The 23,139-nt window shown below is 38.6% G+C and overlaps 1 protein-coding gene across 7 annotated transcripts in view; it reads right to left on the bottom strand.

Moving 5' to 3' along the window:
* The window catches only part of ERCC6 (ERCC excision repair 6, chromatin remodeling factor), a 111,167-nt gene that overhangs the window by 43,718 nt on the left and 44,310 nt on the right, over positions 1-23,139 (bottom strand). For all 7 annotated transcript variants that reach the window (XR_008426581.2, XM_053922052.2, XM_053922051.2 and 4 more), the window contains 4 exons: positions 20,607-20,742; positions 8,113-8,283; positions 7,464-7,640; positions 985-1,101 (listed from right to left, as the gene is read on the bottom strand). Coding sequence is in view for 6 of the 7 variants with exons in the window: in XM_053922052.2 (XP_053778027.1) it covers positions 985-1,101; positions 7,464-7,640; positions 8,113-8,283; positions 20,607-20,742 (601 nt within the window). In the remaining variant the exon portion in view is untranslated. The remainder of the gene's footprint in view (positions 1-984; positions 1,102-7,463; positions 7,641-8,112; positions 8,284-20,606; positions 20,743-23,139) is intronic.

Genomic DNA, 23,139 nt, shown 5'->3' on the forward strand with positions numbered 1-23,139 from the left:
GAGAACTGTAAGGGGAATGCTAAGACAAGGAGTAAATTTAGTTTTGGCGGGGAGGGAAGGGGCAGTGATGTCAATAGCCTTGATGACAAATCTCCCAAATCATTTAGAGTTTCAACATTCAAAATCTACAATGCATTTACTTTTAGATGCTGAACAGTGTGGTCATCTATTAAGATGATAGAGCACTAGGATGAAATTCAATAGGATAATCCTTTTAAAACCTAAGTCAGATGATATTACTCCTTTGTTCAATAACTTCCGGTGAACTTCCTCTAAAGTCTTCACCATGACCAGGTGGCCCTAGTGATCTGGCCAGAAATCTGACTGCTTCTTTTCAGCCCTCTCCTTGCTCCTGCCTTCCAGCCACTCTGGCCTCTGTGAATATACCAACACACCCCTACTTTCCATCTAGAATGCCCTTCCTCCAAAATCCCCTGTAACTCCCTCTTTCACTTTCTTTAGGCCTCTACTCAACTGACAGTTTATCAGAGAGGTATTCTCTGACCTCTTCTTATAAAAATCTGTTTCCATATATCCTTGCCCTCATCTCCCCCCCCTTCATACTTACTACCACCCTCCATCTGATATATTTATTTATGACTGTCTTGCCTCAAGAATGAATGTGAGTTCCGTAAGAACAAGTGTTTTCTTCGTTCACTTCTCTCCCCCAGGCATGTTGTTGGCACCTAATACAATTTGTAGCACAAATGAACTGGGGACTTAAGGAAATAGAGTTTAAAGAGAGCAGCTGTGGGGATCCACATGTTAATGAGAAGCCTAAGTCTGTGGACTAGGGGAAGAGTTCTGCTGAGAGCAAGTGTTACAGCAGATTCACCTGTCACATACTGGTATATGCAGATGCCACAGCAGTCTCATCTGTCACATCACATACTGGCATATACAAATGTAGATCAGCCTGTCCCAAAGCTCCTACCACCACACCCATGCTTTAGGAATATTTTGGTGAGTCCTGGATTTACAGACCTGTTCATTTTTATCTGGCAAAGAAAGACTCATTTTGACATCTGACTTCATTCTCCGCAGGAGGTACGGATTTATGGTATCTCGTAAGACACAGGCACACTTGTAAGCAGTTTTAACCTTTAGTAAAACAAAAGGAAAACAATTACTGCATGTTTAAGAAATGCATTCTTTCTTACCTCTCAATTGATTCCAATGCTTAAACAAATCATTTTCAAAAGAAATGACCAGCCCTGCCTAGTGTGGCTCAGTGGATTGAGCCCCAGCCTGTGAACCAAAAGGTCGCTGGTTTGATTCCCAGGCAGGGCACATGCCTGGGTTGCTGGCCGGGGCCCCAGTGAGGGGCAGGTAGGTGAGAGGCAACCACACATGTTTCTCTCCCTCTCTTCCTCCCTCCCTAATCCTCTCTAAAAATAAATAAATAAATAAAATTTTTAAAAAGAAATAACCAATGATTATACAAAATTGGTTGGAAATGGTTAGAAAATGCTTTAGAAAAATTAATATAAGTTTTTGCTCCAATATAATGCTCTAGGAGGTGGAGCATTATAATAATTTCATAATAATATCAGTGAAAAAAATTAATCACAATATACAATGAAAAGAGCAACTGATAATTTTGTATCCTATTCCTCTTCTATACTTTGCTTTAATTATTACTGCATAGTTAAACCCTCTGGAGAAAAAACTGCTTTCAAACAAATCTCCATTTATAGTCTTGTATTCTCCAAAAGCTACAAAGGAACTGCTGCTCCGCAAGCTGAAGATCAAAAGCCAACTATGGGGGAAGCTGCTGCAATGGGAGCAACCAGATCATCAGCAGAGATTACTGCCCACTGGAGACTTTGGAGAGTAAGTTCAAGAAAAGCCCCATGATCCCAGAAATAATAGGTCACTCTAGTCTACAATGGAGCATATGGTTCTGTAATGGAGCACAGCCACACGAGATGGGTATTAACTGTATGTAGAAAAACAAAGACCCACAGCACAGAAAACCACTCTCTCTGCAATTCACTTAAAGGCAAGCAAATAATTCAATACATTATTGATATTTTTAAAAAAAATCTAAATAGGCTTAACAACCTAATAAATTATTCTTTAATGGAACTAGAAAAATTCCAACCAAAGGTTAAATTTAAGAAAGCTGCAAAATGAATGAGAGGTTGATCATAATAAAGACAAATTCATATAACAAAATTAACATGGTAAAAAAGAAAACATTTTAAAAGACCCAAAGAACACCTCAAGTATGTATATATGTATGTTCATGTATGTGTGTTTACCTGATGTGTTTATGAGTGTGTAAACATAAATAATAGGTTTTACTTAGAATAGCAGACAACAATAAAGAAGCTCAATATCATTCAGACACTGATTAGAATTACCTTTAAGATGACGATCAGATACATATTGTGGGTTTTTAATGCAGAGATAATTAAATTTCAGAATTTAAAAAGATATTACAGTCACACCAAAGAAGCAAGTACTTGTTTCAATTCTTCCTGAAAAGCTATACAGTGTGTTGAGACTAAACTGTCTCCTCCAGAAGGACTAGTAAGCTAGTTGATTATGCTGGGAGACCAGCGCCAGGCTGCTGAATGGCCTGGCCACTAACTTCTGTTCTTTCTCCCACCTGCCCACCCCTCTGGAGAGCTCCCTTGCTCCTGGGCCACTGGGATGAGCTTACAAAGGTCGGAGCCCAGAGCAGCTAGACACAGGTCTGGGTCTATTTCTCATACAAAACTCCCTAGAGGATAATGTTAAGCTCTAGACTGGGGTGGGGATGGGAGAGCAGGAATGACTAAGAAACCCTATTTTAGCCTTCATGTCAAGCCACATTTTCCAGGTCAGCTCTTGGGGAATCCTGTGCTTCAGGCAATAAAGTCGACTCTGTATTAATTCTCTTCTACCTCTGATGTCTTTTCCTCTGTAACTGAAAAACATATGGGGGGGGGGGTTCAACTGCATTTCTCTATTACTCCCAACTCCCCAGTGCTGTGGAAAATGGATACCTAGCTCAGCATACCCATACTTCCTTCCTCTTTCTGACAAGGCAGAGTGATACTTACTTCACAACTTTGCTTTTTCCAGAGCTAAGTGCTAAGTCTCAATAACCTACAGAGTGAAAGAAGGTTCAACTAGATGACTTCTCAGGTTCTTTTCAGTTCTAAAATCTTCTGCACAAGTCTAACATACAAATCTAAGAAACCAGTCCCTATTTTTGGTAGTTACTTTGCTTCCTGTTCTCCCTCCCCAACCTTTTAGGTCCTAGCACAGTCACTGCATCCCCAGGAAGCCTTTCTTGACTCCCACAAGCTCTGATAATTGGCTGTCTCCTCTGATCACAGGCCTTATTACCACTTGATCGTGTCTACCACTTTCCCCCGCACACCCACAGTAAACTGGGAATATTATTTAAAGGGAGGTTCTGGTTGCCAGCCATCTCCCATCATTTTAGCCCCAGACTAACACAATAAATACCTGCTGACAGACTATCTTCTTGGGATTCAGTAATGCATGGCAGCCATGAACTTAAACAGAAAGGAGTAAATAAAAACAACACCTCTGCTCCCAAGGACCTTATAATCTAACAAGAAAAAAAACAGGTAAGTGCACAAACTTCTGAAACAAGACCTTCAGGGAAGAAACAGACAATATTACATGGTTTCTAAGTACTTCCACACAAATGACTTATTTATCCCAAAGGAGAAGTGGTAACTTCAAAGAGTTTAGAAATCTGGCAAATACTACCTCATCTAAGTAATCAGACCACTGCCAATTAATACCACCAACAAAAGAATAAACCAACAGCATGTGCCTCCAGATAGGAAGCACTGAGAAAGACATGTCACTTCTGTGATATTCTTGCCAAAAAAGCATAACCTGCGTCACATCACAAAGAATGGAAGACAAATCCAAAGTGAGGCACATTCTATAAAAATAACAGGCCTGCGTTCTTCAAAAAATGTCAAGGTGATTGAAAGGCATAAGGAAAATTAGAGAAAATGTCCCAGATTAAAGGAAACTAAAGAGGCATAGATATTATTAGAAGAACTGGCAAAATGTGAATGACATATACTTTAGATAACAAAATTATACCAATGTTAAATTTCCTCCTGATTCTAACGTTTATGCTGTGATTCTATAAGATAATATTCTTATTCTCAAGAAATACACACTGGGTGTAGAGGAGAACCAAGATGGCGGCGTAGGGAGACACACTGCGCCTCCTCGCACAAACAGAACTGACAGAAAATCGAACAGCAAGGGGGTCCAACACCAAGGAAATAGAAAATAAACATTCATCCAGACTGGTAGGAGGGGCGGAGACGGGCACCGGGGTGGAGAGGACTCACATGGCCGTGTCGGGACTGAGACTGGCGGAGTGTGGGATGAACGGGGCAGGCAGTCCGAGCACTAGCAGACCCTGCGGTCCCACATTTGCACAGATAAACCGAGAGGGCCGGACTCAGAGTGGCGGAGAGCGGGGCAGGCAGAGCAGCGGGTAGCACCCCGGGGCCCCACATTCACACACAGATAAACCAGGACGAATGGCGGGGAGTGAAGCAGACTGCGCAACCCAGGGCTCCAGCTCTGGGAAATAAAGCCTCAAACCTCTGATTAAAAGCACCCGTGGGGGTTGGGGCAGCAGCAGGAGAGACTCCCAGCCTCACGGGAGAGGTCGCTGGAGAGACCCACAGGGGCCTAGAGTGTGCACAGGCCCACCCACTGGGGAACCAGCACCAGAGGGGCCCAGTTTGATTGTGGGTATCGGAGTGAAAGACTGAAATCTGGAGGAGAGTGAGGCGGGCGCCATTGCTCCCTCTCGGCCCCTCCCCCACATACAGCATCACAGCACAGCGACCAGCGTTACCCCGCCCCGGTGAACACCTAAGGCTCCGCCCTTTAAAGTAACAGAAGCGCCAAGACCAAAAAAAAAAAAAAAAAAAAAAAAAAAAGGCCCAAATGACAGAACACTTCAAAGCTCCAGAAAAAATACAACTAAGCGAGGAAGAGATAGCCAACCTATCGGATGCACAGTTCAAAGCACTGGTTATCAATATGCTCACAGAATTGGTTGAATCTGTTCGAAAAGTAGATGAAAAAATGAAGCCTATGCAAATAGAAACAAAGGAAAATGTACAGGGAACCAATAGTGATGCGAAGGAAACTGGGATTCAGATCAACGGTGTGGACCAGAAGGAAGAAACAAACATCCAACCAGAAAAGAATGAAGAAACAGGAACTTGGAAAAATGAGGAGAGGCATAGGAACCTCCAGGACATCTCGAAACGTTCCAACATCCGAATTATAGGGGTGCCAGAAGGAGAAGAGGAAGAACAAAAAATTGAAAACTTATTTGAACAAATAATGAAGGAGAACTTCCCTAATATGGCAAAGGAAATAGACTTCTGGGAAGTCCAGGAAGCTCAGAGAGTCCCAAAGAAGCTGGACCCAAGGAGGAACACACCAAGGCACATCATAATTACATTACCCAAGATTAAACGCAAGGACCTACATCCAAGATTACTGTATCCAGCAAAGCTATCATTTAGATTGGAAGGGAAGATAAAGCGCTTCTCAGATAAGGTCAAGTTAAAGAAGTTCATCATCACCAAGCCCTTATTATATGAAATGTTAAAGGGACTTACCTAAGAAAAAGAAGTTCAAAAATAGGAACAGTAAAAATGACAGCAAACGACCATACCTAAAACAAAAACAAGAGCAAACTAGGCAAACAACTAGAACAGGAACAGAACCATAGAGATGGAGGGGTGTCAATAGGGGAGTGGGAGAGGGAGAGGGGGGGAAAGGTACAGAGAATAAGTAGCATAGATGATAGGTGGAAAATAGATAGGGGGAGGGTAAGAATAGTGTAGGAAATGTAGAAGCCAAAGAACTTATAAGTATGACCCATGGACATGAACTATAGGGGGGAATGAGGGAGGGAGGGGGTGGGCAGGATGGAGTGGAGTTGGGGGGGGAAATGGGACAACTGTAATAGCATAATCAATAAATATATTTAAAAAAAGAAGTAAAAAAAAATCTCTGTAAAAAAAAAAAAAGAAGAAATACACACTGAAGGATTTGGAGGAAAGGGCCATCTTCTATAACTTGCTCTCAGATGATTCAGAAAAAACCCTCATAAATTTGTGTGCATGTATAGAGAGGTGGGGAGAGGGAGGGAAGGAAAGATCAAGCAAATGTAGCAAAATATGAGCAAAATGCTAACAACTGGTGAATGTGGGTGAAGAGTACATAGAAGTTTTTATGATTCTTGCAACTTTCTGTTAAACTTGAAATTATTTCAAAATAAAGTTTCAGAAAGAACACCATAAATGAAGAATAATAGGGATTCACTGGAGAAAGAGAGCCCTTTCTTTAAAAGTTAATTAAAAATCATTCAAATGTAAAAGTATTAAGACTGTTGTTGACAATCCTCTAATTTTAAAGATCTAAAATTCTTTTTCTAATTAAGTATGTCAAAACATGTGAATGTTTCCTTTGGTGAAAGGCTTTCTCTGTGGCTCAGTCATGATCTGGCCAGTGCAGGCCCCACCTTAGAGCTGCACAGAAACCCTGGCTCTCACCAAGAGGAAGCTTGCCCTTAGGTCAGCTTCATGTCCTGGTGTTCCTGTCTGTGACAACTCCATTCTACCAGTCACCCAGGCCTAAAATCTCAGGGGTCAGCTGCAGCAAGCTTACTACCACCTATGCCTTTTCCTTTATCTTATCAGCCTCCATGTCTTATTTTTTCTGCCTAAAAACCTGCCACTGGGGCCCTTGGTCTCCACCTTCTTTCTCAGGACCACCACCCAGGTCCAGGTCCAGGTCCTCATCACTTCACCTCAATGATTCCTGCAGATCCCTCAATGCCAGCCCCCCTTCCAAAACTACTTGCAGCCTGACTAACCCTCTGAGGAACTGCCCTTTCCAGTGTCCTGCTCAGACAACCTCAGTGGCTGTTCCTGCCTGAGAACCTCTGCCTCCTTTTCAAGGCTCCCATTTCCAGAATCCACAGCTTTCCTGCTACTTCCCCACAGCATCTCCAGTCCAATCAAGTGTGTCTCTTCACTGCCTATGGTGATATAATGTGGCTGTTGCCTTAACCTATTGCCCTTGTTCTTCTGAGTGTGTTTTCCCAGAATCAAGGTAAGGGGAACCTGTCTCACTCATTAAGTCTTCCTTGAACAATTCTCGCTGGTTTCCCCTTTTCTACAACTTTATACTACTTTATAAGACATATTATCTCAATTTGCACTAAATTGTATGTTGTCCAGAACTGATTCACTCCTGTTTCATAATTTCTGACTGCTCTGGAGTATTTTACATGATTTTTAAAAATTCATCTGGAAAAATGAGCTATCAAGCAAAAATAATTTTGTAATTTTATCAGATACCAATTTATAAGCTTGGCCATTTCCCTTATATTATGAACGACTTGGCTACAAAGTATAACATTAAAATACTAAAAGTGTTACCTGTACTGGGGAGGCATTTGAATATCCCCCCATGGTGATGGGGACCGAGAATTGTTCCATAAATACAGGTAATGTGCCTAACTTTCCTGGGAAGATAAAGTCAAAGAGTGACCACAGCTCACGGAGGTTATTTTGCATTGGTGAGCCAGACAAGATGATGCGATGAGGAGTACGGAACTATTTTGGGAAAGAAAATATTTTTTATTAAATTCACCTTTTAACAGATAATCACCAACCCTACCCCAAACACCCCCACCCAATCTTGTTATTTAACACATTACATATCATTTTGGTCTTCTCCAAAACACAGAAGACATTCTATATGATTTTAATTCTTCAATTACATATGGGAAGAATTTTTTCTTATTGTTCATGCTGAATACTATGGACCTGAGTTGGTTTTGGTTACATTCTAGTAACTGTACCCTACAAGAGACATTAAGTAATATGAACAATTAGAATTTTTTTAAAAACATAATTAAGAGCAAGAATAAAGTATTTTGTGCATTAAGGCAAAACGTATATTTCAAATTCCTCATGCAAAGGCACAAGGAAAGATTAAGTAAGTGTGTTACTAAAATCAGGGAATTTACTCTCAATTAAATACTACTATCCACCTGGAAATCTCCCGTGTTATAAGAGTTCATACCTGTTTGCAAGCAAGAGTGATAGCAGCATTTGGATTTCGAATTTTGTGTCCTTCATCCAAGATCACGTAGTGCCAGTCATGCCTACTGATATCATCTTGCATCAGTCGGATGTAGGAGTAAGAAGTGATTAAAATTCCGTGACAATGAACAATATCTTGAATTAGTTTCTCCTAAAATGATGATGAAATGATAAAGCCAGGCTTAAATAAGTTAAATTAAATAATCATGGCTCTTAAATGACAATCTTCCAATCATGATGCAATCTAAAGCACTTTTTAACTATGTATACAAACACAATACATACAATTGTAATTGTACATTATCAGCAATGGAAGGTTACTGCATGTTTCATTCATCTGTAAGAAGTAAATACTACATATCCACTATTGGGGGGTAGCTCAAAAGAAGACCCCCAAAAGTTATAATATACACTCAATTTTTATTTTTCCAAAACATACTTTGTGTCAATCTTTGTTAAACATAAAACAAGGTAGATAAAAAGTGATTATTTTAAAACATAAGCAAGAAAATAAGAGAAAAGCCAAGGAGACAAGAAAAACAAATCCAAGCACTCTAATGACTGGTAACATGAATTCCAGGAGGACAGAGTAGAAAGGATATAAAATAAATCATTTAAAAAATGGTAGAAAAAATTCTGAAGAGACACTGGGTCTATAGAGCAAAAAATACTAGAATACCAGGCAGAAACATTGAAAAAAGACATAGATCTAGGCATGTATTTATTAAATGTTTGAATTCCAAAAATAAAGAAAAACAAGAGAAAATACCGTAGCTTCTCATCAAAACAGAAAAGATTCCCTTCAGAGGAAAGACTCTACCTGTGTTGAACACATTTTCTGAAATATTAAAAATTTCAGAAAACAAAAGGAAAATCTTTTCCATAATTCTAGGGGAAAGCAGTGAGTCTGGAATTCTGCATTGATCCAAACTAGTATCCATGCTCGAGAGGAAAACAAACTCTACCTTCAGACAGGTCAGGTCAGAAAATAAAGCAGCAAGGATGGGATAGGTATAGGTCGCTACACCTAGCCAGCACAGGGCTGCCTGTAGACAACAGAACATCCAGACTGGAAAGCTCAGCACATAGTGTGAGGGCAACTCTGAAAGAGGACAGAGGTCCTTTTTAACACCCATTTTACAGATGAGGAAACTGTGGCTTAGAGATAGTAAATAATATATCAGGTCACAGAACTGACAAGTGGTGGAGACAGGATTGAAGTAGAGAAAGGCAACAAACTCTAGTTAGTATTAACTAAATATTAGGCAACACTGCCTCTTAATTTACTACAAAAGCAAAAAAATTAAGGGAAATTAACATGTAATATATGTAACAGTTCTTAAAATTATTAAAACAATAATTAACATTAAAATACTTTTAAATATTAATGAAACTGTTAAAAATGATCTAAAATTGGATATATTTTTAAGTTTATTATAATTCCAGTTTAAGAAAACCTAGAGTGAGGAGAAAATGAAAATGTACTAAAAATCCCACCCTGTCCAAGGTAGAATGAGGCATAAGTTATAGATACTGTTTAATTCTCAATTGCAAGAGAAAAATAGGTTAAAATATATTTGTAAAGCTTTTATGCCCACTTACTGATTAACAGTTGCTACCTTATGACATAAATAGAACACAAGAAATAGATTATAAAACTAGCAAACCACTATAGGGAAAAAAAGACTGAACATGCCAGGGTCTCCATGTGACAGCAGGTTATTAGCAGCCAGACTTCTCACTGGGTAAGTACAGCAAAAACCTAGTCTTGTGTTTAAAAGAGACCCAAACTAGACTGGCATCGTAAGTTGAAATTATGGGAATTATCAAAGATACATCAAGGAAATGCAAACAAAAAGAGGGAAGGGTAAGAAATATAGATATCAGACAAAAAAAATGAATAGAAAGAAGAGGGATATTTTATAATTTAAAGGAGACAACCTAAAGAAAGAAGAGCCACTAGCCTTTACCTACCAAAAAAGCATTACAACAAAGCCTGAAAGCAAAGACCTTAGAACTGCAGGGACCTTACCCACAGCCTTTCAGAGTTTCATAGATCAGAAGACAGAACACATTAAAGAAAACAAAAATTAAAAAATTAAGATACAACTTCCAGTCAAGATGGCAGCATATGTAAGTAAATAGGGATTGCCTCCTTGCAAAACCATATCAAAATTACAACCTAAACTAGAGAACCACCATCATTCAGAACCATCACAAATCGAGCTGGCTGGAAATCCTACACCTATGAAATTAAAGAAGAAATCACATTGAGAATGGTAAAAGGGGCAGAGATGTAGAACAGGCTGGTACCATACCTACACATGGTGGATAAAAATCAGCAAGGCTATCTCAGGATCAAAGGGTCCCAGCCCCACACCAGGCCCCTCGGCCCAGGGTTCGAGTGCCAGGAAGGTAAGTCCCTATAACTTCTGGCTGTAAAAACCAGTGGAGATTGAAGCTTTGGAAGACAGAAACTGCTGGAATCCCAGACAGTGCCCTCTTAAAGGGCCTGAGCACAGACTTTCTCAGACTCACTACCTCTGAGCTCCAGCACTGAGACAGCAGACTGAAAGGCCTCAGAGACATATGGGAAGGAACTGAATTGTCTGGCATTAGGGCAAGAGCTGGAACACAGCTTCCTCTCACACAGAAGTGCCGGCAGAGGCCACTGTTCCTTTCTGAGCCCTCCCCCAACACAGCCACAGAGTCAGCACTCAGGCACGGTATCTGAGACTGCATCAACCTGGCTCAGACTGTTTACCCCATCCTAGAAATTCCCTGAGGCCCTGCCCTACCCAACTCTCAGGCCCACCCAAACTTTTTACAGTGGCTTTTCCATATGAACGGCTTGTCTTGGCTCATGCTTTAGATTTTCCTAAATCCTCTCAAAAAAGCAGCACCTGGTTTTAGCAAACCCTGTACCTCTTGCTAAGTTAGCCCAGGTCTGGCACTAGAAGCAGCTGGCCTTGCTACACAGCTTGGCCTCTCTTGGGAACCTCCAAGCCCAGCACAAGTAGATGTCCACAGATGACTTACACTGTGTGACCCAGGACAGAACACAGGTGGTGGCTGACCTTGGATGTGCCAACAGCAATCAAGCCTCAACTACAAAAGGAGGGTGTACACAGCCTCCACAGTGGGTGTACCTCGAGTACACAGCTTGGGTTACATGGGAGGCTGTGTCACTGGACCCTACAGGACCCTTACTACATTAGGCCACACTACTAAGCCTGGGAGACATAGCAGCTCTACCTAATATGCAGAAACAAACAAAGGCTCCCAAAATGAGGAGACAAAGAAACATGGCCCAAATGAAAGAACCGAACAAAACTCCAGAAAAAGAACTAAACAAAATGGAGACAAGCAAGCTACCAGATGCAGAGTTCAAAACACTAGATATAAATATACTCAAGGAACTTAATGAGGACCTCAATAGCATAAAAAAGATCCAGTCAGAAATGAAGGATACACTAATTAAAACAAAGAACAATTTACAGGGAGGGAATCAAAAGTACAGTGGATAAAGCCAAGAATCAAATCAGTGATATGGAACATAAGAGAACAAAAAACACGCAATCAGAACAGCAAGAAGAAAATAGAATCCAAAAGAAATGAGAATAGGGGTGGGATGGGTAGAAAATGCAGACAACTGGAATTGAACAACAATAAAAAAAGTTTAATTAAAAAAAAAAAGAAATGAGGATAGTGTAAGGAGGCTCTGGGACTTCAAGTGTAACAACATTCACATCATAGTGCTGCCAGAAGGAGAGAGCGAGCTAGAAATTGGAAACCTATTTGAAAATATAACAACAAAAAACTTCCCTAACTTGGTGAAGGAAATAGACATTCAAGGCCAGGACATGCAGACAGTCCCAAACAAGATGAACCCAAAGAGGCCCACCCTAAGGCACACCATAATTAAAATGCCAAACGTTAAAGACAAAGAAAGAATCATAAAAGCAGCAAGAGAAAAGCAGTGAATTTCCTACAAGGGACCTCCCACAGACTGTCAGTTGATTTCTCAACAGAAACTTTGCAGGCTAGAAGGGGTTGGCAAGAAATATTCAAAGTGATGAAAAAGCAAGGATCTACAACCAAGACTGCTCTACCCAACAAAGCAATCATTTAGAATTGAAGGACAGATAAAGAGCTTCCCAGACAAGAAGAAGGTCAAGGACTGTATCACCACCAAACCAGCATTATATTAAATATTCAAGGGTCTTCTTTAAGAAGATGAAAATAAAAAATATGAGCAATACACACTTATCTATCTTTAACTGAATCTTAAAAATAAAGAAACAGAAACAGAAATAAATACAGAGAAGGTTTTGATGGTTGTCAGATGGGAGGGGGGTTAAAAGGATGAGTGAAAAAGGTGAAAGAATTAAAAAGTATCAATTGGTAGTTACAGAATCACCATGGGGGTGTAAACAGCACAGGAAATAGAATGGTCAAAGAACACATATGCATGACCCATGGACATAGACAACAGTGTAGGGATTGCCTGAGGGTGTTGGGGGTACTGTGGGGAGCAGGACAACGAGGGAAAAACTGGGACAACTGTTATGGCATAAACAATAAAATATAATTTAAAAAATTAAATAAAATGAAATACAAAAAAATTAAGATACAAAGGATCTGAGTTATCGTAATTAGTGAGCTCCTTTTACTAGCTATCAGCAGTGCTTCAGACCACTTAAGAAATACTCATTCTTTATAATATTCAGAAAGGCTGAAATCAAACTCATTAGTCAATGCAATCTGCTAAAAAAGGAAAATGAGAAGATTAATAAGACAAAAACAAAAATTAGTGAATCTTAAAGAAACAAAATGGTAGAAATGATAAAGTAAAAAAACTAAACAATTCTTTAAAAAGAGCAAACATAACAGACAAATCTCTAAAAAGTCATGCCAAAGAACACAGAGACTTCGCATGAGAACTGTCTCCACAGGTGCAGAGATTACAAAATGTTAACCAATACCGTGTGACCTAATTCCAACATAATCTGAACATCTGACAGAAGATGACTGTTAACAAATCACCAAAATGAATCCAAGAAAAATGAAACACACCAATCAGACCAATACTGAAGAACTTGAAAAAGATGTTATGGTCTTCCCACCAAAGTCTACCATACCAAGGGTTTCATGAATGAAGCAGGAATTGATTCTGTTATTTAATCTGGTCCAAAATACAGAAAAAGTAAACACACTCCAAATCATTCATGTTAAGCTAGTAAAAGGTGTTTTCAAAACTGATAGACTCAACACATTAGAAATCCATTACTTTATAAATAAAATTTAATAATATATTAACCTAGTAAGTCTATTGCAGGAATATAAGAATACCAGGAAATCTAATACATATAATCACAATCATAAAAACTTTATAAAGTTTAACATCTTCAAAAATGATCTTAATAAACTAGGATTAGAATATTTTTAATTAAATAAAGTACAAAAGGGTATTAAATGGGCCAAGAAAATTTTGATAGATAAAAATGAAGATGAAGAAATTATCTTCTTATATGTCATAATACACTTAACATGTCAGAGTCAATAACATCTGCTTTAGAGAATAAGTATAACACCTGGCTCCTACTGAAGGTTCAAGAGGTGAGAGCTACTATTATGATGACTATTATTTTCCCATCTTCCTATTCACAATTTTCAGTGCCTGCACAATACTACATTAAAGGCCACGCCTTTAATGACTTTCCTGACTTTCTACCTAATGATGAATACAGCAGTAAATACCTGAGGGCTCACAGCCTTACAAACATACATACCAGTTCTCCCAGGATTTGCCTTCATTGACCTCCCCCTGACCACACTGCCACCTGCCCTGCCACCTGCCCTGCCACAGCTGCTGTCAAAGCAGCAGGCACCACCACATCCCACCAGTCCCAGGACCTTTAGAAGCCAGTGATGATTTCAATAGTCCCTCCACATCTAATTTTTCCATGGAGAATCTGTGCGGGCAAATATCATGACTCTGCCCCCATTCTTCCCTCCAGAAGCGCACCATCTGCTAGAAGTCATGACAGAGATGACAGCAAACTGAAACCCAGAGTGTTCCATGACCCATTTAACTCCAGGCACAGAACTGTGTGTATACACAGAGAAAAGGGAGATGAAAACAACTACAACTGCTTCGAGTCTGAAACACAAAAGTTAAAATTACCACTGGGTCATAGCCAAACTCTACAAATGTGGACCCTGAAGCTCCTAACTGCTGGATGCACAGAATCACCATGGTCATTTGATTGGCCTCCAAGGATCACCGCCGTGAGCCGGATTCTGGACATCGCTTCTCCAAATTAAACAAATGAGATGCCAGGCCTCTCGAATATATATCACTGGAACCATGTTCAGCTTCTTTTGTATGTTTAAGGATTGAAGTTTATTTTTAAAATTCTGTAATGTTAGCTTATAGAGGTGTAATAATAAATAAGAATTAAGAAAACACTTTTATAAAAATAATATTTTGAAAATGTCCCCATTGAAAAGATAACCTCCACTTACTAAATAGCCACTGGGTAAAAACACATCTAAGACTGTTGTGTCCTGATTCAATCACAGAATTCTGTAACTGCTTAGACAGGAGTTTCAATAATGGTGAATTGTTGAATATTATGGACGTCTCTATCCAAATACTTAAGACAAATTATCTCGGGCGGTTTCAAATTAAAAGCTTGTAAAATATGTAACCTCTCTCCTAGTTTTTGCAATTAATAGGGTATGTCTGCAATTAGCCAGACTTACTGAATGCAGAGCTGTTGTCATTAAAAGATGTCTGTGAAAGTACTACTGTTATTACAGAGGCTCAGGAGACCAATCGCTCCTAGAGGGCAAACAGTGGACTGGTAGAAAACAACAGCCATAAATCACACTGTCAGGCAGTGGGAGAGCGAGTGGAGCACCGGCACATGAAGGCCATTCACGGTAAACGCAGCATGGCAGCTTCCCAGGCAGGACTTACTGCACCTGTAATTAATTAAAATTTCCTTCAAGCTAAATCTTTAATAAACAAGGATTTGTGCTGACAATGAAGAAAAAGGGACTCCAGCAACATAATTTTACAATATACCTCACAGAACAAGCATAACATCTATCATTTCTTATACCAGGTGAATATACCATCTCTAAAGTTAATAGAAATTACATCACTTTGCGTAATAATGTGTACTCAGAATGGGTCTGAAATATTTAGAATAATTGAGGGACTGTGGCTCTTTTCTTTATGTTTTTATTCCCAGCTTTTTAAAAAGCCAAGTCTTTTTACTCCATTGTTTTAGAAAACAGGCCCTTTTAAAGAACATGCCGAAATAGGTTCATCAAATGTCCATGTTTTTGTGTGGTCTTTTCCTTAATCACACCTTGTAGTTGCCCCCACTCCCCACCAAAATTTTAATATTCTATTTCATTGTTTCTATTTGGAGTGAAATGTGTCTGGACGCAAGGGGAAAAGGTCCATCCATAAATAAGCATGAACATTTTTGATGTATTTATAGGGAATCAATAAGAAATGCCAGAGCATCTTTTTTGTCCCAAACACTGAGATAAGGAGGTCTATAATAGTCTTTGTTTCTAATATATAAGGTCTGTCCAGAAGGTATCCAGCCATGTAATATGAAAAATTGAGACATTTATTGAAGATACAAGATACAAGAAACACTGTACATAGGACAATGACACCTCAGTCCCCTTCAAGGTAGGCACCTCACACAGTTCTCCCAATCACCATCAGCTGCCCCATCGTATTTTCCTATATCTTATCAACGGTCTGAAATCTCTTCCCTTTCAAAGGTGATTTTAGTTTTGGGAAAATCCAGAAGGCACAGGGCACCAAATCTGGGCTGTAGGGGGGCTGAGTCACCTGGGTGATTTGATGTTTTGCCAAAAAGCTCTGCATGAGATGTGATGCATGAGCAGTCATGTTGTTGTGATGAAGCTGCCAATCACCGGCTGCCCATAGCTCTGGCCTTCTGAATCATCTGAATAGTTTCCATGGAGGAATATTCAAGCTTAACGCAAAATGTGATGCAGATTCGTTGCTCTACTCACTCAGTCATTTTGAATGTTAAGGCCACACAGTGCACATGCTCACTCAATGGCATCTACCCCCCCCCCCCCCCCCGCCCCCGACTAGTACAGTGAAGTCATCATTGTTCACACATGCGCACTCCAGTCCACTCTCCTTGGCTGCCAGGTTACATCAATGTTACCCTAACTGTTCTTGTTATATTAACAATGACTGGACTTTTTCTGGACACACTTTGTATAGTAAATGTAAGCTTTTTATGAACACATAGTATAACCCAACAAATCCTCACAAAATTACTAAAAAATCCCATTTTACAGGAGATCAAACTGGTCTCACAGAAGCTGAGTGACTTGCCCAAGATCACAAACAACATTATAAAATGACAGATCCAAGATTCAAACCCTGGTAATTACAAAATCTATGCTTTAAGCCCTTTATGCCATTGTTGTATTTCTCATTCTTAAGCCTCTAAGTGCCAGGAATTGATCAAAATAAATGCCATGAATTGATCTGAATTATCTAAAATATTCTATAGAATTACTGTATCTTACACAGAATAAGAAGGTGGGAGAGACATAAAGTGACAACTGTTGCAGAATATAAGCAAGAAATTTCTCATTACACATCTTCCAACAAATTGGAAAAAGGGGTCCTTAATAATTAAATAAACTTTGCAACAGAATATTAAAGATACCAATACCTACTGTAAGTTATTGCATTAGTATCACAAAAATGTCCTCTTTTATTATCTTTTCATACATTGGGTTGGCCAAAAAGTCTGTATGGTTTTTCCATAAAATAAAAGATGCATTTTTCTTTTTCACTAATAACTTTATTAATTTGGATATTTTGAGTATGTCAGCTACCTCCCACATGGTATAACATTGATTGTTCTCAATTAGTGTCTTGATTTGACTGCTATCAACTTCAACCGATCTACCCAACTGTGGAGCATCATCCAGTGAGAAATCTCCAGCATGAAACTTCGCAAACCAGTTTTGACATGTACAATCAGTCACAACACCTTCTTCATGCACTGCACAAATATTTTCTTACATTCAGTTATTTTTATCTTTCTTGAAATAGTAAAGCATAATATGCTGAAAATGTTGCATATTTCTTCCATCTTCAATATTAAAATGGCTACACAAAAATTCACCAATTTTGATGTAAGGTGTTTTTTTTAAATGCATGCTGATATGATAGCTGTCACAATACAATCTAACAAAATTGTTTCAAATGAAGGTAAAGACAACTAAGTACTATTAAAGCCCTTAGAGAAAAACAAACAAACTTTTTGGCCAACCCAATATTTTCTTTCCCCATAAAAATGGTTAGCTTTTTTGCCCTGGCTAGTGTGGCTCAGTGGATTGAATTATGGCCTGTGAACCAAAGGGTCAACGGTACAATTCCCAGTCTGGGGCACATGCCTGGGTTGCAGGGCCTGGTCCCCATTTGGGGGCAGTTGAGAGGCAACCACACATTGATGTTTCCCTCCCTCTCTTTCTCCCTCTTTTCCCCTTTCTAAAAAATAAATAAAATCTTTTAAAAAATGGTTAGTTTTTCAGGGTTGTTAAAAACAACACATCCATTTTGGGGAGCTCTAACAGTATCAAAAACCTGGAATATTGTGTTTACAGTTATTCAAAAAATAAATACTAACTGACTAACACATTAAGTTTCTCCACGTTAGAAAAAAGGGATCATAAACATAATGAGAAGGGAAAATCTCTGACTCCTGTTAAATAAGATTTCAACTGACCATTGAAGGAGATTCAAGGGACTAAAATGTCTTTATTGGCTCGTTTGGTTGAAAATATTAGCCGCATTTTTTTTGCATGGTTGCTGGGTGTTTATTTGATAATTCTCAATTATTCTGTCAAAGAGAATATTAACAAAGATAATATAAGATAAAACAGTGAGAGATATGGGAAGCTACTGTAAAAGGCTACTTAGGGAAGAAAAAGGATAGATGTGCTCCATTCAGAAACTGTTTGATTATTTAATGTGTCCTCTAAGTGCAAACATTTCAAAATTTTATGTCATACTGACTATAAAAACCGTTAGGAAATAATCTATTTGGATGATAAACAGAACAATTCTGGCATTGTTACTCTTTGAAGTATTTTTAAGGAGAATTTCTCTCCTCTCCCCTATTTCCCCAGCACTGAATGTTCATATGCCAGAGCACCACTATTACATTTAGATAGGATAGCCAGTGGGCACAGAAAGCTCCACATGGAGTGAAGGAATCTCAGTCAATAGGAAGGAAAGAAGGTCAGACAATAGATACTAGGTTATAGATCAGACCAGCATTGACGGAATATCTGAAATATGATTAAGAAACATAAATGCTATTGCAATTTAACACACTTGTAAGCTAACAGGTGTGCATGGGGTGGCAAAGATCTGTATATATAAGTACAAAGGGACAGAGCAGAGGGTGCTTGAATCCAGAAGCAGGAGTTCTGACCTTGGAAGTGTTACTAATAAGGTCTCTGCAGGGAATTAACACATTTGATGTGTCATCATCACAAATAATAAAATATTAGCATTAATAACAAATAATAAACTGTATATCTAAATCAAGAGGTATGGTTTGAAAGATGCAAGAGAACATCATTTTGATCTTTTGTTTGACAACTTACATCTTCAGAGGTCTGAGATATTTTACAACAAAAAAGGAACAGTAGAAAGAGTTAAGGGTCAGGAAAAGCACAAGTCTACTGCTTTTGCTCAAAAGCTAAGCAACAAACTTCAAGTCCTTGGTGGACTGTAAAGCACTGAAAAAATTTAAAAATCATATGTATGCATGTGTCTGTGTGTGCAAAACAACCTCAGAAGGTGGCATCATTGTAAACAGAAGTGAAATACCTACTCTGTAAAGTTTTGTCCTCTGAACGAGGAAGCTAACCTTTCCAAGAAACACTGACCAATGTCAATTCTATTTCCAGTATGAGTCAATGCATTTTATTTACATGAAGGTAGTTCTTCAGGTTATAATTACAGAGAAAATGCAGGTGAGCCATGATCCAGGTGAAGGTGAAAAATATATATACTTCAATAGCCCAAAGGAAATAAAAGGATAAAAATGAGCATATGAAAAATTTGCCTTTTAAAGACAAACATCAACGAAAATATCCTCCTACAGAATTTTGTAATACAAAACGCGAAGAGATGTCAATAGACAATGGAAGTGAAAAAAAAGGAATAAAAATGTTTACAAAGCTGATAACAGGATGGTCACAATTTATTTTGACTAAAAAACAATATAAACTGTTATTACCATGCTTCTAAAAAAATCACTTTTTTAATCACAGCATTATATTTTAACTCAGTTTGTTTTCCATTTATCACTTAAAATTCAAGGCAAAGTCAGGTGGTTTTAACAACAACTAGTACAAGATTCCATCCCACCAAACTTGAGTTACCAAACTATAGATATTCCTGATTCACTTCTGTCAAAAGTTCTGCTTACTCATAATAACAAACAAGATGGCCATTTGGAAAGAAGGGGTATTGGCAAAATCACAGAAACACTGGAGCTTAGTGGCTCACGTGTCTAACTCAGCAAGGCCAACCTTCACTAGCTCTTTCACAGGGTGCACGAGCGCTCACTCAAAGCTCCCAAGGCTCAGGAAAGAAAGTCTATCGTAAATTGCCACTTCCTGTCAATAAAACAACCTGCAAACCAACAGTGAAAATGTAATTATTATTTACTCAGCAAACACGTAGAGGGTACTTGGGATACAAACATGAGGAAGACACAGTCCCTACTATACAGAGCTTACAGATCATGAGACAGATGAAAATAAAAAAAGCATAATACAACTTACCTATGCCACCCACAGGAGCACAGATAAACCTCCTTTTAGATAATATGGCTAAAACTATGAATAAGTGGGGAAATAAAACTATCAAAACATAGTGATAATGCTTATATAATGATCAAGGATTCAAAAAACAAAAGACAACTAAAAAGCAACAATGGAAACCTTTAAATTCTCAAAGTGGCAGGTTGTTCCTTTGTTCATTAAAAACATGTTTTAAAAGCATATCAACAAATGCATTTACCAGTTGTTATGACATTTTATACCTACCTTCCTAAAACTGTTTAAAGCTGTTAATGCCCCTCAATCCAGCCAGTTAATTGTCCCATAGGTCCCTGACTTATGGTCCCACTTGTGCTCTCAGGCTGTGCACACTGCCTGTGCCCAGTTGTTTCCCTGGACAACATGTCTCAACACCACTAGTGACTATCAAATACAGAACTCCAAATTAAACCTGTAACAAGTTTAAATGCATGAAAAGAAACATAAAAACACACATTTGAGAAACAAATGAATCAAAGAAAAAACAAGTATGTAAAATGGAAGGTTTCAGGACAAAACAAACAAAAATATACTGAAGTGCTATAATGTTACCTTTTTGTGGGTAGAGGAGCCGGTTTCGTGTAGAACTGCCACTCTGAATGGAGGCCACCACGTGTGAAATTCCTTCACCCACTGATGCATCACTGTCGTTGGACAGACAATTACAGTTGGACCCAAACCCTGAAACCTGCATCCAAACATCCAAGAAGAAAATACAGCCATAAATGACAGCATATGAATGATCAAATGCCAAAAAACAAAAAAGAAACGCACAAAAACTTCAAGTTTTAAAAAGACAATGCTACTATGGAAATTTATTGATAATTGAAGTTAAAACCCAGTAAGTGAAATCTCTACAATCCCATTCATCAATTAATGAATGCAGGCATTAAAAACAAGCTAATACATTAAAAAGGTAACATCTAAAGTAAAACAATTTCAAACAAAAATTATGTAATAAAAACTTTTCTTTCCTCCTCTATTCCAAATTAGTGAAGGTATTACACAATGTATCGTCAACTAAATGCACATAAGAGTATCTTCCATTTGTTTGACCCTTTAAAGCCTACCAAAAGTTTTCACCACCAGAATTTCAACCAATCTCACAGCCCTGGGAAATAAGCAGGAAAGAAATGTTCCAGTGTTTGGAGCCCAGAAGGTTGATGTGTCCAATGTAGTATGGTTACCAGGAGATGGGGGAAATACCTACAAATCATTCTTCTGAAGGCTGCAGAGTGTTATTCTACAACATCACGCTGCTTGCTCCTCTATATATATGGTAAAGAACAAGTGGAAGAACATCACAGCCTCATTTCTAGCAACAAGCCCATGCCAGTCAACTGCAGCCTTCTCTGTTCTTGTAGGAAACACTGAGCACTACATAGCAAGAGCTTTAACACAATAGTCACATGTTCACCCAGCAACCCCAAAGAAACACTTATGTACTGAAATACACATTGCAGCATTATTTGCACTGTGGAAAAAGTGGCCCTATTTTCCCTATTTCCTATTTCTACCTAAACATCCACAAGAAAGAGAAGGGTTGACTAAACCATCCCATTCTTTAATATAGCACAGGCTAGTGGTTAGGAGTACTGCCTGGGCCTGAATCCCAGCTCTGTACATACTAACTCCGTGATCATGGGCACATTATTTAATCTCTCTGAACCTCAACCTCTCATCTTAAAGTGGGAATAATAATATACTGATCATATAGGGTTACATAAAGATTAAATCAGTAAATATCTATAAAGTGCTTACAATACTACACAGTAAATAATATAAGGGCTTGTTAAATAAGACGGAATATCACATAACCATTAATATTCCTTTTGAAGAATATTTAAAAACCAGGAAAATGTTCACAGTTAAGTCTTTTAAAACACAAAATTATTTATGGAATAACCACAATTCATTTATGCATGGGTAGTCAACAGACTTGTCGTGACCGCTTTCTCCTATCTCTCCTTCCTAACAGAACCACGATTTGTGCAGATGTCTGCTCTTCCTTCCCAGGCATGTAACTGATGGGCCTCTGATCACTGTCTGGCTATAGCGAAGAGGGGAGAAGCAGGAATCCTGGTTCCTCTACAGACTGTCAGCACACACCATTCCCCTGGCAATGTTCACCAGTTCACTAAGGGGCCTGAGAAGACTGGCTCACTCAGTGTAAGGAAGGACTTAAGAGCAGTCCCCTCCTTATATGTGGTTTTGCTTTCCATGCTTTCAGTCTGAAAATAAATGGAAAGTTCCAGAAATAAACAATTCATAAGTTTTAAATGGCATGCTGTTATGAATAACATGATGAAATCTCACTCAGTCTGGCTTATCTGTGAATCACCGCTTTGTCCCTTGTATACACACTGTATACACTCCCCACCCATTAGTCACTTAGTAGCCTTCTGGGTTATCAGATCGACTGTGATGGTATTTCAGTACTTGAGTTCAAGTAACACTTACAGTAGCCTACACAATACCTACGTCATTCACCTCACTTGATCCTATCACGTACGCACTGTACCATCTTACATCATTACAAGAAAAAGAAGGGTAAGTACAGTACAATAAGGTATTTTGAGTGAGGCCACATTCACATAACTTTTATTAGAATATACTGTTATAATTATTTTATTTTACTATTAGTTATTATTAGTTGCTTACTGGGCCTAATTTATAAGTTAAACTTTATCATAAGTATGTATATACAGGAAAAACAGTATATATAGGGTTCGGTACTATCCAAGCTTTCAGCCATCTACTGGAGTCTCGGAACATAATCTCCTCTGATGAGGAGGGACTACTGTACCTTCTAGGTTTAAAGGAGAGTTTTCTCTGTTGGTCTCTCCTGCTGCTTGTGAATAAGGAAACATTATTTAATCTCTCTGAAACTCAATTTCTCATCTTAAAGTGGGAATAATAATATACTGATCATATAAGGTTATATAAAAATTAAATCAGTTAATATCTATAAAGTGCTTACAACAATACTACACAGTAAATAATATAAGGGCTTATTAAATGAGATGGAATATCACAAAGAATATTTCAGGCTGAAGAAGCCCAAAGGCCACTGAGCAGTTGGGCT

The sequence above is a fragment of the Desmodus rotundus genome, chromosome 4 (assembly GCF_022682495.2).
Source record: "Desmodus rotundus isolate HL8 chromosome 4, HLdesRot8A.1, whole genome shotgun sequence".
In the NCBI taxonomy this organism is placed as follows: Eukaryota; Metazoa; Chordata; class Mammalia; order Chiroptera; family Phyllostomidae; genus Desmodus; species Desmodus rotundus.